This window comes from Monodelphis domestica, chromosome 4 (genome assembly GCF_027887165.1).
Source record: "Monodelphis domestica isolate mMonDom1 chromosome 4, mMonDom1.pri, whole genome shotgun sequence".
Classification (NCBI taxonomy): domain Eukaryota; kingdom Metazoa; phylum Chordata; class Mammalia; order Didelphimorphia; family Didelphidae; genus Monodelphis; species Monodelphis domestica.
This window is the reverse complement of record NC_077230.1, coordinates 354,035,502-354,055,172: the sequence shown is the minus strand read 5'-3', so window position 1 is coordinate 354,055,172 and position 19,671 is coordinate 354,035,502. Positions and strand designations below refer to the sequence as shown.

The 19,671-nt window shown below is 35.2% G+C and overlaps 1 protein-coding gene across 3 annotated transcripts in view; it reads right to left on the bottom strand.

Moving 5' to 3' along the window:
- Positions 1-1,358: 1,358 nt before the first annotated feature.
- The window catches only part of LOC100619973 (zinc finger protein 484-like), a 29,327-nt gene continuing 11,014 nt past the window's right edge, over positions 1,359-19,671 (bottom strand). The window contains exons 2-4 of one of the 3 annotated variants that reach the window (XM_016422045.2): positions 7,773-7,932; positions 4,668-4,740; positions 1,359-4,565 (exon numbers count right to left, since the gene is read on the bottom strand). In XM_016422045.2, coding sequence (XP_016277531.1) covers positions 2,843-4,195 — 1,353 coding nt within the window. In that variant the 5' untranslated portion in view covers positions 4,196-4,565; positions 4,668-4,740; positions 7,773-7,932 and the 3' untranslated portion in view covers positions 1,359-2,842. Of the gene's footprint in view, positions 4,566-4,667; positions 4,741-7,772; positions 8,025-19,671 lie in introns of those variants that run through there. The other 2 variants (XM_016422044.2, XM_016422043.2) reach the window with 2 other exon arrangements.

Below are 19,671 nucleotides of genomic sequence, written 5' to 3'. Positions count from 1 at the left end.
ATTAAGAGTGATAGCAGGGAACAGGGAGAAACTCTGGAAAGGAATGAGAGAAATAACCAGAACATGGAAGTCCTGATTATGGAGAAAGGATATTCCCCTGAAAATGTATCTGTACTGTTGCAAGCTGAAAATCCCTTGTTCATAACAGCTTTTCATGGGTAATTCATATTGAAAATCACAAGCTCAAGATTAGAAATATCACAGCCCCTTCCTAGGGGATTGAGGGAGAAAGAAGATTCAATCACATGCTTAGTGACTGTAACATCGGGAATGTTTTGTATCAGGATTACTATAAAAATTCTGTTTTTTCCACATAAGCATTAGCACTTCCCTATGGCATCTTGGCAGGGATGGTGGTGGTGGAGTTCCTTTCTGTCTAGAGAAAGGTACTAGAGGGAAGGGTGGGTGGGAATTTCATTCTGAATCTGTACTGTATTTGAGCATTCACTGTGGGCCAGAAATGCAAACTTTTCCTCCTTGTTCCACTTGTGGCCACAGAGAAGGGAGAGTTTTAATGAAATCTTTCCTTATATTTGACTCCACACTTGCAAGAGTTTCTATTTTCCGTGGCAGGGGTCTCTCCCCTGTGTTACACAGGATGTCATTCAATTGGGCAATGGCTGAACAAAATGTGGTTCATGATGGTAATTGGATACTATTGGGCTAAAAGGAATTTCAGAAAACTGAAAAGACCTCAATGAACTGATGCAGAGTGCAATAAATAGAATCAGAACATTATACACAGTAATTGAAATATTTTGGATCAAATCTGATAGACTTTGCTTCTAACAGTTATACAATGATTTAGAACAGTTCTGAGGGACTTATGAAAAAGAATGCTATCCACCTTCGGAGAAAGAACTGTTGGAGTAGTAATGCAGATGAAAATATATGACTTATCCCTTGTTTATTTTGGTATATGATTTGAGGTTTTGGTTTTATAAGATTATTCACTTATAGCAATGAATAATATGGACAAATTGCATAATACACGTACAACCCAGATTGAATTGTTTGCCATCTCCAAGAGGGCTCAGAGGAAGAAAGGGAGGGAGACAACATGAAACATATAATCTCAGAAAACTTCAGTGGAAATTTGTTAAGATAAAATTGAGACCTTTAAAAAAAGAGGGGAGAGAGAAATTTTTTCCCTGAGGGCAATTATGTTGATAGAAGGCTGAAGTTCTTTATCTAAAAAGACAGAGTGGTACTTAAATGGATTTACAGGATAAATCTATCCACTTTTTCTTAATATTTAATTACACAATTTTTAACTACCCAATTTTTTTACAAATTGAAATGTAAATAAAAATATCATTAATAAAATCTAATTAATAGTCATATTACTTCTTTCCAGGAACATTAAAGCACTTTATTCATAAATCATTAATTATGATCAAGTTGAATTTATACGAAGGAATCAAAGATGATTCACATTTAGGAAAATAATTTAAATTATTATGTAAAACAAAACATCAAAATTCATATGCCTATATCAAAGGATGCAGACACAATCTTTAATTGTATATATTTTATTTTAGAAACTCCACAAAATGTAGGCATAGAAGAAAAATTTTTAAAAGCTAACCTCATATGAAAGGCAGAATTTACTAGGTTTCTTAATAAGTTAATGAGCAAATCAAAACCATTGCTAAAATGTTATATGAAACAGTTCTAAAAATGCTTGTGATAACCAGAAGAAAAAGTTAGGAATTCGGAAAGAGGTTATGGTTGAGGAGAAGGACATAATGGCAGAGATCATTAGCAAAGAAAGCAAATGTCTAACAGAAATGACATAGTCTTGCTGTTCCTGTCACTCTCAAGATAGTAAAATGAACTCTATTGCAGCTATGTGAATTTATCCATTGGTTTAAATTAACTTTATGTTCTTTAACACTATGTACATTAGAGAGTATAGTGTCATCTCAGGGCATTTTGTATCAGTTTAATATAAAATTCATGTGCTTATTTCAAGAGCAACGAGTGAGAAGAATCCATTTTTTGAAATATGGACTTATTGTCTGAACTATTTGTATGGAAAATGCCTTAAAGGATTTCTTGATTAATGAATTGGAAACATTTTTTTAGATTTCTATTTTGTTTTGAATACAAGTCTATCCATAAGTGTTATATTTAAAAACTTTATCATTTTAAGGGAACTCTTACATAAAGAAGAAATAATTGAGGCATGTAACGTTTCTCAAAATTTATCACAGATACCTCTGGTGAATATAACCTTTTGATTTAATGCTTTATCACATTCATTACATATACAGAACTTATCTATTGTGGACACTATTTATTACAAGGAATTAAATTCAGCTGGATCATTTACCTGCCTTCATCCCCAAAATAGAGGTTTTCTAACAATGTCAATTCTCTAATTTTCATGAATTTTTAAATTTTGTCTGACAACTTTAACATGCCCATTAAGTAACTCTCCAAAGGCAGAGTAAATCTCCATTGTAGACTCTCTGATGGTCATGAAGCTTTGACACTTATTTAAATTTTTTCTTATACTCCTCACATGTAGAAGAATTATCTGGAGGGAACAGTCTTGATTGTGAATTACTGAATTCCAGCTAAATAAATTACCATTCATAAAAATAGGGATTAATCCAATATGAAATCTCTGATGATATTTAAATTTTGACTTTTCTCTAAATCCATTTCCATACATATCACAATTATATGGTTTCTCTCCAATATGGACTCTCTTATGTTTCTGAAGACTTGAATTATGAGTGAATCTTTTCCCACACATATCATATACAAAGGGCTTCTCTCCAGTGTGGACTCTCTGATGTACATGAAGATATTTCTTTTGAGCAAATTTGTTCTCTTAATCTACACATATGTAGGGCTTCTCTCTAGAGTGAATTTTATGATGTTTATAAAAGTTTGACTTCCATTTGAATCCTTTCCCACACTCATCACATATAAAGACCTTTTCTCCAGTGTGGACTCTCTGATGTTGATGAAGATATCTTTTCTGAGTGAATTTGTTCCCATAATCTACACATATGTAGAGCTTTTCTCCAGTATGGACTTTCAGATGTCTATGAAGGGTTGACTTCCATTTGAATCCTTTCCCACACTCATCACATATATAGAACTTCTCTCCAGTGTGGATTTTCAGATGTTCATGCAGGTGTGACTTCCGTCTGAATCCTTTCCCACACTCATCACATATATAGGGCTTCTCTCCAGTGTGGATTTTCAGATGTTCATGCAGGTTTGACTTCTGTCTGAATCCTTTCCCACATTTATCACATATATAGGACTTTTCTCCAGAGTGGACTTTCAGATGTCTATCAAGGTGTGACTTCTGTCTGAATCCTTTCCCACACTCATCACACATATATGAGTTTTCTATAGAGTGCACTTTCAGATGTGTATGAAGGGTTGACTTTCTTTTGAATCCTTTCCCACACTCATCACATATATAAGACTTTTCTCCAGAGTGGACTTTCAGATGTTTATGCAAGTGTGACTTCCATTTGAATCCTTTCCCACACTCATCACATATATAGAGCTTCTCTCCAGTGTGGACTTCCAGATGTTCATTAAGGTATGACTTCCATTTGAATCCTTTCCCACATTCATCACATTTATAGTATTTTTCTTTAATGTGCATTGTCTGATGAGCATGAAATAAAGCCTTCTGGCTGAAACTCATCCCACAGTCATTACATCCAAAGGGCTTTTCTTCAATGTGGACTTTCTGATAATCATGAAACCTTAATTTACAGATGAATCCTTTTTTACAGTCTTCACATATGTAAGGCTTCTCTCCAATGTGAACTCTTTTTTGATTATGAGATATTGACTTCCAGTTGAATTCTTTCCCACACTTAGCACATATATAGGGCATTTCTCTGTGGATTCTCTGATGGATATTAAGATTTGACTCCTGAATGAATCTTTTACCACATTCAGCACATATATAGGGCTTCTGTCCCAAATGGACATTCTGATGAACATTCAACTTAGACTTATTACTAAATATCTTTCCACAGTTAGTAGATATACATTTTCTTTTTCTTCTGTGGTATTTGATATTCATAGAGTTGTAACTCCTGGGAAACATGTTTCCTGTAGGTTGATAATTTATGTAATTTTGAACATGTAGACTTTGACTGGTACACGTGTCCATGCATTGTCCAACTGGAGAATTGCTTGTTTCAATTTCCATAGCTTTCTGATTCACTGGAGTAGTTGGTTAAACAAAATAAGACTAATGTTGACACAATCGCTCTTCTGTTGCTTTCAAAGCTTTTCTATATTTTTATCTTTGTGCCAGTGGACTATAGATTAGGAAATGGCCTTTATTTTTCTATGATTATTGATCACTCTTTTTCTAAATGCTACATATGAATGACAAATGTTATATATCATTTTTTCTATGTACTTTGAATTATTCCTTGAAAAATCATGATATCATTCAGATTCTCACATTTATGAATGTATTTTCATCTGTTAGTTTTTATAATACAGAATGGTGGTATACTCGGTCTTCATTTTTGTGGCCTTGATAAATCATTATGGATAGTTTGGTCTACTTCCTGAAATTAAAATCCCAAAAATATTTATTTCAGATCTTTCCAAGAAACTTCTTCTTTGATATGTGACATGCATATACATATAACAAAATAACAAGCACTTACTGAATCAGATGAATTCAATAAACAATCATGTATCTGTGGCATGGAGTACTGTTCCCTCATCTCAAGGGGAAATCTAAAGAAACAGAAAAGGCATTTTCTGTACCCATAAAACTCATAGAGATAGGGGCAAAAAAATATAAGTGTTAAAATATAGTAGGAAAGCAATCAAAAGTCTATAAGAAGAAAAAGAAACTGAACAAGCTATTAATGAACTTCCCCAAAAAATTCTCCAGTGCTGAATGGATTCATAAGTGAATTCTACTGTATGAGGAAAAAATGGCTGCACCCAACAGCTCCCACAATGGCCTGGCATTCCCAGATTTCTGCTGGAGTATCAGTGTACAAAGTTGCTACAGAGGCAGGAGTTGGAGAGTACATAAGTTCAAGAGGAAAAGCACAAGGCTCTCCTTCCACTTCTGACTGAACTGACTGAGTGTCTGAAATTTTGAAAAGGGATTTAGGCCAGCTAAATGGAGATGTCATTCTTAGAGTAACTCTTCTTTAAGAGAAATGCAACTCCATCTCCTCTTTCTCATCTTTCACCTTCTCCCTTTTGTTAATAAGCCATTAAAAACTCTGGTCCTGGTCCCGGATATTTATACTGACACTACCAAATATTTAAAGAACATTTAATCCCAGTAGGATATAAACTACATGGAAAAACAGACTAAGAAGGAATCATGCAAAATTCCTTCCATGGCAAAAATATTGTGCTACTAACTAACTAGGAAGAACAAAAATAGAGGAGGGAAAAAACCAAATGTAGAACAATTTCCATAATAAATATTGTTGCAAAAACTTTAAATGAAAACCAGCAAGGAGATTATAGTATTATATCTTAAGAATTATTCATTAAAACAAGATGGGACATATACCTGCAAAATTAGGCTGGTTCAATATTGCAAAACCATCAGTATAATTGACCTTTGTTAAGAAAGCCACCAGAAAACATTTGATTATCTCAATAAATGAAGAAAACACGTTTGACAAAACATAATACCCATACCTATTGAAAACTGGAAAGCACAGAAACCAATGGAGCTTTCCTTAAAATTATAAATATTATCTATTATCTGTAATGGAGACAAGCTAAAAGCCTTCCAAAGAGATCAGGGGTGAAACAAAAATTTCCATTATCACCACTGTTATTAAATATTGTACTAGAAAAATTAGCTGTAGCAAAAAAGAAAAGAATAAGAAATTGAAAAAATAGGCAATGAAGAAAAAATATCAATCTTCAAAGATGATAAGATGGCATACATAGATATTCAACTAAAATATTCATTGAAATAAACAACAAATTAAGCAAAGCTGCAGGATATAAACTATGTTCACAGAAGTCATCAGCATTTCTATATATTACCAATAAAGCTCAACAACAAGGGATTAAAAAATTCCATTTGAATTAATATTAGATAATATAAAATACTTGGGAGTCTATCTATAAAGGCAAAAACTATATAAACTCAAATACGAAACAATTTTCACAAAAATTTCAATCTATATAATTGGAAAAAATGTTAATTATTCATGAGTAGGGCAAGCCAATATGATAAAAATGATAATTTAACCCCAAATTAATATGCATATTTAATGCCATACAAATAAAAGTACACAAAAATCATTTTATAGAGCTGAAAAAAATAATTCATCTAGAGGAACAAGAAGTAAAGAGTATCAAAGGAATTGTGAAGATCAAATTTAACTCTCCCCTGATTGTGAAAATGAAAATAATTAACTCTCCCCTGATTATGAAGATTAAATTGTAACCTCTGCCTATATTTAGACTTAATCACCAAAAGTGTAAACACCCTACTTAAAAGTTGAGTAGGAAGATCTGCCCATTTTTAGATTCCTCACCAGAGGTGTAAAACTCCATTCATACTTAAGTGGGGGAGGTATGTGACCCATGTGTGGGATAGTGGGTGATGAATCAGAATTACCTGACTGCCTCCTGGGTAGTCCTAAAGCAGGGCTTCAACTGTGATTGGAAGATGTAGAATTAGAGGAAGGCAGAGGAAGTGATGTAAGAGAAAGTGTCTTTAAAAGGGAGTGACATCTTCCTGAGTGGAGTTCTACTAGAAAGTCATCATTCTTTGAAGTAGAGGCTGGTGAAGAATGTGCTGACTGGACCTGAGACCCTGTTTACTGGTGAGGCTGTTCTAAAATCTCTTCCTTTGAACTGACACATGGTGAGTGAAAAAGATGACTCTTAACTGCTGGATTTTTCTGAAGAGACTTTCCCAGGTCCTCAGCTTTGCTGAGGTCTAAGGACTAAATCTCCCTGCCTAGGCTGGGAATAAATTACTTAGTGCTTAAACTAGATATCTTTTTTTTTATTTCTTCAAAGTCTAAAATTTAATTTTTAAGACTTTAATTTTAAGGATCATAACAATTTCAATGTTTTAGTTTTAATGAGGATTAACCTTTTATTTTATTTCATTTTAAATCTATTAACCATTATTTTATAGTGTTAATATTTAATATTATCAATAAAATTTAGTAACATTCATAAACAAATAAATTAATTTTAGTTTTACTTTTCTCTTTATAATGTTAATTATGTATATATATGTGTATATATTATGTATATATGTGTGTATATAAATATATACTCATACTTGCTTTCAAAATACAACTGCACAGGTGAAAGAAACACTGACCATGATAAATAAAACTAGTATAATCTGAGACTAAAAAACACAATGTAAAAATATCTTTAAATATTAAAACAACAAAATTTTAACATCTGAAGACTTTTCAAGAACATGATATTTAATTTTCCTACAGGCATCATTAGAGTAATTTTTATTTTTTAATGTAATTTAGTCAGATGTGCACCACATAGACAGACTTAATTATAGAACTAATGGAATTAAAACAAAATAAATATTTATAAGTCTGCCTCCTTAAAGTATTCAAAAGAAAGATATTAAAAAATAAAAAGTAAAAATTATTATTTCAAACAGATAGACAAAAAATAGGTAAAATCTTAACTAATGCAAAAATTCACACCTAAAAAAACATACTAGTCATCATCAAATGTAATTTTTTCCCTTGAAATTCTGTAATTTTAGACATTTGTTCTTTTCATTTCCAACTTACTTCCCAAGAAGGCTGAAGGGGCTGCTGCAACTGAGACTTCTTATTTTCAGGTTTTGTATGCACACCTCTGTCAAGGTGATTCTTGATCTGAGTTTCATTTTGTTGACATGCTGGACTTCTGTTTTTAGGAGGATGTTCTCTGTCATTTCTTCTTGTCCTTCTGGATTCAGATAAAGAAGAAAAAAAATGTTGATTCTAGTGTCCTGGCTTTGGTAGTTGGCCTCATTTATTCCACACTCTTCAGAGTCTCAAACTTTTCTTTTTCAGGAAATGATTTTTTGGGAGTCTTTTGGTCCTTAAATGAAGATCAACTATTTTCCTTCTTTCTGGTTCGCTTAATTTTACCAATAAAGAAATCATCATCACTATCACTATCTTCAGACAGTGAAGACTGTTTATAAAACCTTTCTTCTGTGCTATCATCGAAATATTCCTTTTCTTCTTCACTCTGTTCTACCAGATCACTGTCATTATTATTAGTAACAGTAGAAATTTTTTATCTGTTTACCTTGTTAGTACTGGGGAGATTTTTCTTTTCTGGTTCTACAGGTGTATTTTGGGTTTCACAATCAATCTGGGAAGACATTTGAGAAGGTTTTAATGCCACATGTGAAGGGTTCCCCATTTTTTGTTCATGTTCTACCTTACCCATTTTTTTCAAGTATGTTTGGCTTCTTTGATGTTTTAACATTTCCTCCCTTTTTTACTGTACTTTCTTGGTGTTTGAATTTATTCAAATTGTTATGAGAGCTTTGCTTTATCCCTGTCTCCTCACTGTAATTTTCTTCTGAAGAATCTTTCAATGAATCGCCTTCAGTAATATTCTGTCTTGCATCTTTAAATGCTCTGACAGCAGCTTTTAGTGCATCTATTTTTTTTTTCTTCAATAATGGATGTTTAGCTAGCCTAGCAATTGTTCTTTCAGTTGCTGTAGAATCTGGATTTTTGCAGATTTTTTCAAAGTTGATATCATCATTGAGAGCAGATTTAGTTACTTCATGAGGTTTTACATCCTTCATAGCATTAATTTCTTCAAGTAATCTTTGTGTTCATCTTTGATTTTTCACTAATGTATCTTCAGTACCCTTTTTTGACTTCAGTTTGGCGACATGCCTGGTAAGCCTGCAAATAACCAAAACTCGAGTTCTCTTCACTTTTTTCCTCATCTTCACGACATAACCTCATGATCACAAGTCCACAATTTTAAAATCCTTCCATGTCTTTTTGCTGTTGATTGTTGAAACTATGTGTCTTGGTCTCTTTTCATCTGTGCTGCATGCCACATTTTGTCTATTGTCGCTCTTGATTATAGTCCTGTGTACTTTAATATTCAGGAACATACTCGTTATTGAGGTTCAGCACTTCTGGCTGAGCCATAGTGAAGCCTCCAGACCAGGATGCAGCAGCAGCAGCAGCAACGGCAACCCAGAAAGAAGTGGAGTTCGAGATCGGTGCTGACATCCACAAGGGCTGCACCATCACAACCCTAACACACTACACAGAAAAATCCACCTTAAGCTAGATATCTTACCCTATAGTGTCTCTGATTTTCTTACTTCACTCTTTCTACATTTTGTAAATAAATGTTAAATAAAGCTCTTTTGAATAATTACAAATTCCTTATGACCACACTTAAATAATCCAGTCCAACCCTTTAAAAATAACCCTTTTCTCCCCCTAAAGATTCAATGAAAAATAAATATGAAGGAAAGTGAGGTAGCAGTACCAAATCTAAAACTCTAGTATAAAACAGTAATGACCAAGACAGTAGGATACTGGGTAAGACAGAGTCATGATTCAGTGGAATAGATTAGGTACATAATATCTAGTAATAAATGATAACAATTTAGCATTTGATAAATCAAATGACCCAGATTTCTGGGTTAGGAACTCTCAATTTGACAAAAAACTGTTGGGAATACCTGGAAATGGTAGAGCAGAGACTGAGGATAGACCAACAACTGCCATCACACATTAAGATAAGGCCCAAATGCACATATGATTTAGACATAAGGGTTATATCATAAGCAAAGTTTGAGAGCATCAAATAGTTTACCTATCAGATATATGGATGAGGGGAAAACTTATGGCCAGATAAGAGATAGAGAACATTAAAGGATGAAAAACAGATCATTTTGATTATGCTAAATTTAGAAGGTTTTATACAATCAAAGTCAGTTCAGCCAATATCACAAGGAAAGCAGGAGATTGGAAAAAGTTTGTACAGAAAGCATTTCTGCTACTGTTCTTATTTCTCAAATATATTTTTATAAATTTGACTTTTCTACATGTCATTCTCCAATTGATAAATGGCCAAAAGATACATGAGCACCAATTCTAAGACAGAAGAGTTGGAAATACTAAGCGACTAGAGTGTAGTGATTTGCTCAAGGACACACAGCTTTGACATGTCTAAGGCCAAATTTGAAACCAGGTCCTCCCAATTTCAGGACTGGTGCTAAGTCACTTTCAATTAGAAAAATTAAAATTAAAACAAAATCTCTAAGGAACCACCTCACTTTTATCCAATTAGCCAATATTATGGAAAAGGAAATTAACAAATTTTAGAGGAGTTGTGGGAAAATTGAAATACGAGCATTCTGAGTAGAGATGTGGTCTGATGCAAACATTCTAGAAAGCAATTTAGAACTCTGCCCAAAGGTCTCTACAACTGTTCATAAACTCTGATCCAGGAATACTACTACTAAGTCTACATCCAAAGAGATAAAGAAAAAGTAGGGGGCAATTTTCTTGTACAAAAATATTTATTGGAACTCTTTTCATGGTAATAAAAAACTGGAAATTGTAGGTTATCCATCAACTAGGGAACAAGTTGTAGTATATAATTTTAGTGGAGTACTACTGTTCTATAATAAATAACAAACAGAAAGACTTCAGAATGAACCTATAAAATTTACATGAACTGATGCAAAGTGAAATGAGCAGAACAAAAGAATATTGTACATATTAAGTGATTTTTTTTATGAAAAGCTGTGAATGACCTAGTTATTCTCAGCAATATGATGGTCCAAGACAATCCCAGAGACTCATGATGCAAAAATGCCATCTACCTTCAGAGAAAGAACTGATGCAGTTGCAATGCAGACCAAAATATATTACATATCATTTTCTTCATTTTTTTCTTTTGAGATCTCCTTCACAAAATGAATAAAATGGAAAAATATTTTACATTGTTGCATATATAAAACCTATAACATATTGCTTGCCATATTAGGAAGGGAGAGTGGTTGGAAGCCATAAGGAATTAAGGGTGGAAAAGAGAGATAGCATTTAGAACTCAAAATTTCTTAACAATGAATCTTAAAAAATTATTTTAGAGATTGAGGGCTGTTCAAACCAAGGTGATAGAGTAAAAGGTGGAAAAGCTTGAAGCACATGAATCCTCTCCAATTGATCTTAAAATAATAATTCAAAATGAGAGTGACAAAACCAACAAGGAGATGAAGTGGAGCAACTTTCCTCCAGAAAACAATTTAAAAGTTAGGCAGAGACTTCTGATTCTGAAGCCAAGATGGTGGAGTAGAAACAGGAAAGCTAGAAACCACCATGAAAATCCCTTCCAACCAATCTTAAAATAAGGCCACAAAATAAATGCAGGAATAAAAGGACCAACAAGGAGACAGAGTAAAGCAACTTTCAAGAAGAGAAACCTAAAAGGTAGGCATAGAGTACTGGGGTACTGATGTGAAGGAAAGGCACAGCCAATAGGAGGCTATAACAAGAAGTGGGGAAGAAGCCCAAAGGAAGCTACACACCCCTATCCCATACTTGTTTGCATCAGATTCTGAATCTGAGCCTAAGGCAAAATTCAGACCTTGAGACCCTACCTGACCAGATAGAGGTCCTAGCTAATGCATACCCCCTTGAGATTCTAAGTAAAAATGCAGTGGAGTCTTGAATTCCAGCCCAGGAAGTTTGTTCTGAAGAAACCTGATATGTGTGGACCCAGAAGTGAAGTCAGAAGTCTCAGCCAGGGCCTGTGGTGAGGACATAGATGCCAATTTAGGGTAGTTGGTGGATCCTATACTGGGCCCTCTGAGACTCTTATCAAAAGCATAAGGGAAAGGCAATCTGTTGGGCGCCTTATTTGACCAAGCACAAAATGACACCAATAGCTTCACACAAGACTGAATTGAGAATTTCTGCCATCAGCATTCTCAAGGGTTAATTGAGTCAGCAGTGGTTGGTGGCTCTCAAAGCTCCCAGCCCTCAGGCCATCATACTACCTAGGTAGAACTGAAACTGACAGAAACCCAGAAATGAAGCTAAGGGTAGAATCAAGGAAGGACTGAAGCTTAAGGGGATAAGTTAACCTCCAAGAGAACAGAGCCTACCTATAAAAAGTTTGGAAAAATGAGTAGAAAACAAAAATAAAAACACCTAACTATAGAGAATTTTTATGGAGACAAAGAGCAAGGCACAAACACATGCATATTCCTAAAGAAAAATATGAATTGGATGTAGATTCTGTAAGAGGATTTCAAAAAGCAATTAATAAAGGAGACAAAAAAATTAGGAAGAGAAATGAAATCAATGCTAGAAGAAGTGGGGCAAATGAAAAAGAAGACTCAAAAGCTGGCAGAGGAAAATTATTTCTTGAAAAATTAGAATTGGGCAAGTAGACACTAATGACTTTATGAGTCATCAAGAAGCAACGAAGCAAAATCAAAAGAATGAAAAAACAGAAGAAAACATGAAATGTCTCATTGAAAAACCAACTAGCCTAGAAAATAGATCCAGTAGAGATTAGCTACCTAAAACCCATGATCAAAAGAAAAAGAAAACTTCAAATAAGAAAATAAAATAGAAATTGAAATTATCCACAGATCATATCCAGAAAGAAATCCTCAAATGAAAACTTTTAGGCATATAACAGCTAAAATTCTCCTCCAAGTTAAGGAGAACATACTTCAAGCAGCCAGAAAGAAACACTTCATATTCCATGGAGCTACAAACAGGATCACACAGGACTTAGCAGCTTTCACATTATAAGATAGGAAGGCATGGAATATGATATTCAGGAAGGCAAAAGATCAGGGTTTAAAACCAATAGTAATGTATGCAGCAAAACTGAGTAAATTCTTTCAGGGGAAAAGATGGTCATTCAATAAGATAGAAGATTTCTAAGCATTCCTAAGGAAGTATGCAGACGTAAACAAAAAATCTGAAGTATAAACATGAGACCCAAGAGAAGATTAAAGAGGTTAATAAGAAAGAGAAAATGTGAGGGACTCAGTAAGGTTAAACTCTATGTATTCCTACATAGAAAGAGGATATCATTAATTCTTAAATATTGTTCTTTGTAGAAGAGCAGATATAAGGAACATAGACAGAAGATGTGGAAGTAAGCTGCTTATGATGATATGATATGCAAAAAAAATCAAGGGATGAAAAAGAAGATTGTAATGAGTGAAAAGGGAAGGGAGAGTTGGAATGGGGTGAATTATATAACATATAAAGACATGAAAAATTATTACAGTGAAAGGGAGGATGAGGGTGGTGACAGGCAAAGCTTAAACTTACTCTCATCTTACCTGCTTCAGAGAGGGAATAACAACTACATTCACTGAGGTATGGAACTATATCTCACCCTAAAGAGAAGTAGAAAGGTAATAAGTCAAGGGAAGCTGGGCAACTGAAGTGAGACAGAAGTGGAGGTGTGATTAAAAAGCAAAACACAAGTGAGGAGGAAGAGAGTGAAAGGAAAAAAAAACAGGATCAAAAAGGGGAAAGAAGGTGGAGGTCAAATCACAGTAATAAGAACTGTGAATATGAATGGGATGAACTCACCCATAAAACAGAAGTATATAGCAGAGTGGATTAAAAAGTAGAATTCTACCATATGTTGTTTACAAGAAACACATTTGAGGCAGGATGACACACAGAGTAAAGATAAAAGGCTGGAGCAGAATTTATTATTCATCATCTAGAGTTAAAAAAAAAGCGGACTTCTGGGTAAGCATGGCTGCAGAGTAGACATGGCTCGCTTCCTCTACTCAGACCCAATGACACAGATGACTGCAAAAGACCCCCCCAAAAAAATCCCCAACTATACTCATAAGATTGAAGGGACCCCACACTAAGGCACAGCACTGAAGGTAGGTGGGATTCCAGCATTTCCACAACATAAGGGAATGAAAAGCTGACCGACCCTCCCCCCACCCACCATACATCTGGAGCCAGAGTTAAAGTCAGAACTGACCAGAATCAACAAGTGAGGGAAGGGCACCGTAGGACTGAACTACAGGCAGCCCCAGGTCTGGGGACCTGACTAAGACTACCAAGGACCCACTCCTGGGAGTAGTAACACCCAAAACCCCGGTAGGCGGGCAAGGGGAACTCAGATCATAGGCACCCAGAACTAGCACGCTATAAACAATGAGTGCGTGAAGGGATCCCCTGAAGTGAGCAAGGGGCACCCACAGGTCTTGGGAGTTAACTAAGACCACCAAAGACCTAAAATTGAGAGCAGTAACACCCAAAACGCTGGCAGGTGGGCAAGGGGAACTCAGATCGTGGGTACCCAGAACTAGCGCGCTATAATCAATGAGTGCGTGAAGGGATCCCCTAAAGTGAGCAAGGGGCACCCACAGGTCTTGGGAGTTAACTAAGACCACCAAAGACCTACATCTGAGAGCAGTAACACCCAAAACGCCAGCAGGCAGGTGAGGGCAGACCCTGGGTTCCCCCAGGAAGACAGTGCAGGTGTGGAGAACCTAGAATTAGCCCGAGGCTAAAGCCTTGATCATTAGACCCTTACACTGAAAGCAAGCCCTCCTCACTCAGATTTCATACTGGAAAGGGGAGAAAAAAACAGAGATGACAAACAGTGCTCAGGAACAACAGCCTCCCAACACCGAGAAAAGCAAGAAGGAGGGGGTGACTTTGGATACATTTTATGGAGGGAAAATACAGAATACAGAGGAAATAGAAGAGGAAACACAAACAAATGCTCCATAACCTTCCAAAAGTAATGGAAATTGTCCACAAGAACTTGAAGACTTTAAATTGGAAGTTATCAAAAAGATGGAAGCATTCTTGGCAGGAAAAATGGGAAATAATGCAAAAGGAACTCAGCAAGCTGAAGGACGAAAACATGCAATTGCAGAAACAGCTTGAAGCCTCAAAAAGCAGGACAGACCAAACTGAAAAGGAAAACTAGTCTTTAAAGGTCAGAATCAGGCAACTGGAAGACAATGATCTTCCAAAAGAGGAAGAATTAATAGAGCAAAGTCAAAAGACTAAAAAATTAGAAGATAACATAAAATATCTCACTGACAAGGTGACACACCTGGAAAACTGAGGAAGGAGAGACAATCTGAGAATCATTGGTCTAGCAGAAAAGCCAAAAATAAACAGTAATCTGGATATCATAATACAAGATATCATCAAAGAAAACTGTCCAGAGATTCTAGAACAAGGGGGCAAAATAGGCATTGAAAGAGTTCATAGAACACCCTCTACACTAAATCCCCAAAAGACAACTCCCAGGAATGTAATTGCCTAAATCCAAAGCTTTCAAGCAAAAAAAAAAAAAAAAAATCTTACAAGAAGCCAGAAAAAGACAATTTAGATATAAAGGAATGCCAATCAGGGTCACACAAGACCTTGCAATTTCCACACTGAATGACCGTAAGGCATGGAACATGATATTCAGAAAGGCAAGAGAGCTGGGTCGTCAACCAAGAATTAGCTCTCCATCAAAACTGACTATATACTTCCAGGGGAAAGTATGGGCATTCAACAAAATAGAAGATTTCTAAGTATTTGTAAAGAAAAGACCAGAGCTCTGTGGAAAGTTTGACATCCAAACACAAAGAGCAAGAGAAACATGAAAATGTAAATATGAAGGAAAGGGAAAAGGAGAAGAATGTTATCTTTTTCTTTTATTCAAACTCTCTTCTATAAAGATTACACATATCAAATTATATATATATTAATATGTAGGGAAAATATAACATGTAAGTCTCAAAAATTGTATGCATCATTAGAGTAGTTAGAAGAATCATGCATAGGGAAAGATTGGGGCATCAAGATGATATGGAGAAAGGGGGGAATGAAAGAAAAAGGGAGGGGGGGACCATTGAAGGTACTAAGATATACTTCAGGAAATAGAAAAAAATAAATAGAATAATCTTTCTCACACAAAGATACACATGGGAAGGGGAGGGAAAGAAATCTCTTATAAGAAGTAGAGGGAGAGAGTGCTTATTGGTATTACTTAAACCTTACTCTCAGTGAAATCAACTCTGAGAGGGAAGAACATCTAGATCCATTGGGATCTTGAATTCTATCTTATCCAACAGGGTAAAAGAGAAGGGGAAATTAAGGAGGGGATAGGGAGTATAAAAAGGGAGGGAAGAAGAGGGGGGAGGGAAGTTAACAGACCCTAAAAAAACAAACAAAAAACCCAAAAACCAACAAAGAAGAAGGGAACAAAAAGGGAGGGGCTAGAAAGGGAAGCATATCAAGGGAGGGAACTAGGGGGACTGATTTGAAATAAATCACTGGTTTAAAAGATTATAGCTAAAGAAGAAAGGTCAGAATTAGGGGAGGATATCGAAATGCCAGGAAATCCACAAGTGACAATCATGACTTTGAATGTGAATGGGATGAACTCACCCATAAAAGGTAGACAAATAGCAGAATGGATTAGAATCCAAAACCAGACCATATGTTGTCTTCAAGAAACACACATGAGGCGGGTAGATACTCACAAGGTCAGAATTAAAGGATGGAGTAAGACCTTTTTGGCCTCAACTGATAGAAAGAAGGCAGGAGTTGCAATCATGATATCTGACAAAGCCAATGCAAAAAAAGACCAAACCAAAAGGGATAGGGAAGGTAAATATATTCTGTTAAAAGGGAATATAGACAATGAGGAAATATCACTAATCAACATGTATGCACCAAATGGTATACATCCAAATTTCTAATGGAGAAACTAGGAGAATTGAAGGAGGAAATAGACAGTAAAACCATATTAGTGGGAGACATGAACCAACCCCTATCAAATTTAGATAAATCAAATCAAAAAATAAATAAGAAAGAGGTAAAAGATGTGAATGAAATCTTAGAAAAATTAGAGTTAACAGACATATAGAGAAAAATCAATAGGGACAAAAAGTAATACACCTACTTCTTGGCACCACATGGCACATTCACAAAGATTGAACATACCCTAGGTCACAGAAACATGGCATACAAATGCAGAAAAGCATAAATAATAAATGCAACCTTTTCAGATCATAAGGCAATAAAAATAATGATCAGTAAGGGAACATGGAGAGCCAAATCAAAAATTAAATGGAAATTAAATAATATGATACTCCAAAATCGGTTAGAGAACAAATCATAGAAACAAATAATAATTTCATTGAGGAAAATGCCAATGGTGAGATAGCCTTTCAAACCTTATGGGAATGTAGCCAAAGCAGTACTCAGAGGAAAATTCATATCCCTGAGTGCATATATTAACAAATTAGGTAGGGCAGAGATCAATGAATTGGAAATGCAATTAAAAAAACTTGAAAGCGAACAAATTAACCCCCCCCCCAGAAGAAAACCAAATTAGAGATCCTAAAAATTAAGGGAAAAGTTAATAAAATCGAAAGTGATAGAACTATTGACCTAATAAATAAAACTAGAAGCTGGTACTTTGAAAAAAACAAACAAAATAGACAAAATACTGGTCAATCTAATTAAGGAAAGAAGAAAAGCAAATTAACAGCATCATAGATGAAAATATGACCTCACCTCCAATGAAGAGGAAATTAAGGCAATCATTAAAAACTACTTTGCCAAACTATATAGCAATAAATATACCAATCTAGGTGATATGGATGAATATTTACAAAAATATAAATTGCCTAGAGTAACAGAAGAAGAAATAAAATTCTTAAACAATCCCGTATCAGAAAAAGAAATCCAACAGGCCATCAAAGAACTGCCTAAGAAAAAATCCCCAGGGCCTGATAGATTCACAAGTGAATTCTATCAAACATTCAAAGAATAGCTAATCCCAATATTATACAAACTCTTTGACATAATAAGCAAAGAGGGAGTTCTACCAAATTCCTTTCATGACAGAAACATGGTACTGATTCCACAGCCAGGCACGGCAAAAATGGAGAAAGAAAACTACAGACCAATCTCCCAAATCTTAAATAGGATACTAGCAAAAAGACTCCAGCAAGTGATCAGGAGGGTCATTCACTATGATCAAGTAGGATTTATACCAGAAATGCAGGGCTTGTTCAATATTAGGAAAACCATCCACGTAATTGATCTAATCAACAAGTAGACCAACAAAAATCACATGATTATCTCAATAGACACAGAAAAAGCCTTTGATAAAATACAACACCAATTCCTATTAAAAACACTATAAAGGGGGAAGCTGGGTAGCACAGTGGATTGAGAACCAGTCCTAGAGACGGGAGGTCCTAGGTTCAAATCTGGCTTCAGCCACTTCCCAGCTGTGTGACCCTGGGCAAGTCACTTGACCCCTATTGCCTAGCCCTTACCACTCTTCTGCCTTGGAGCCAATACACAGTATTGACTCCAAGATGGAAGGTAAGGGTTAAAAAAAAAAACACTATAAAGCATAGGAATAGAAGGGTCTTTCCTAAAAATAATGAACAGTATATATATATATAAAACCATCAGCTAATATCATCTGCAATGGGGATAAACTAGATGCATTCTCAAGATTAGGAGTGAAACAAGGATGCCCATTATCACCTCTATCATTTAATATTGTACTAGAATCACTAGACGAAGCAATTAGAGAAGAAAAAGAAATTGAAGGCTTTAAAATTGGCAATGAGGAGACCAAGTTATCACTCTTTGCAGATGATATGATGGTCTACTTAAAGAATCCTAGAGAATCAACCAAAAAGCTAGTCGAAATAATCAACAACTTTAGCAAAGTTGCAGGATACAAAATAAACCCGCATAAGTCATCAGCATTTCTATATATTTCCAACACAGCTCAGCAGCAAGAATTAGAGAAATCCCATTCAAAATCACCTTAGACAAAATAAAATACTTAGGAATCTATCTCCTGAGACAAACAGAGGATCTATATGAACACAACTACAAAACACTCTCCACACAACTAAATCTAGACTTGAGCAATTGGAAAAACATTAGAGCAATTGGAAAAACATTAACTGCTCATGGGTAAGACAAGCCAATATAATAAAAATGAACATCCTACCCAAACTTATTTATCTATTTAGTGCTTTGCCCACTGAACTTCCAATTTTTTTTTTTTTACTGATTTAGAAAAAAAATAACAAAGCTCATTTGGAAGAACAAAGGATCAAGGATATGCAGGGAAATAATGAAAAAAATATAAAGGAAGGTGGCCTTGCAGTCCCAGATCTCAAACTCTATTATAAAGCAGTGGTCACCAAAACAATTTGGTACTGGCTAAGAAACAGAAAGGAGGATCCGTGGAATAGACTTGGGGTAAGTGACCTCAGCAAGACCGTCTATGACAAACCCAAAGGCCCCAGCTTTTGGGACAAAAACCTACTATTTGACAAAAACTGCTGGAAAAACTGGAAGACAGTGTGGGAAAGATTGGGTTTGGATCAACACCTCACACCCTACACCAAAATAAACTCAGAATGGGTGAATAACTTGAACATAAAGAAGGAAACTATAAGTAAATTATGTGAACACAGAATAGTATACATGTCAGACCTGTGGGAAGGGAAAGACTTTAAAACCAAGCAAGACATAGAGTCACAAAATGTAAAATGAATAATTTTGATTACATCAAGTTAAAAAGTTTTTGTACGAACAAAACCAATGTAAACAAAATGAGAAGGGAAGCAACATATTGGGAAACAATCTTCATAACAAAAAC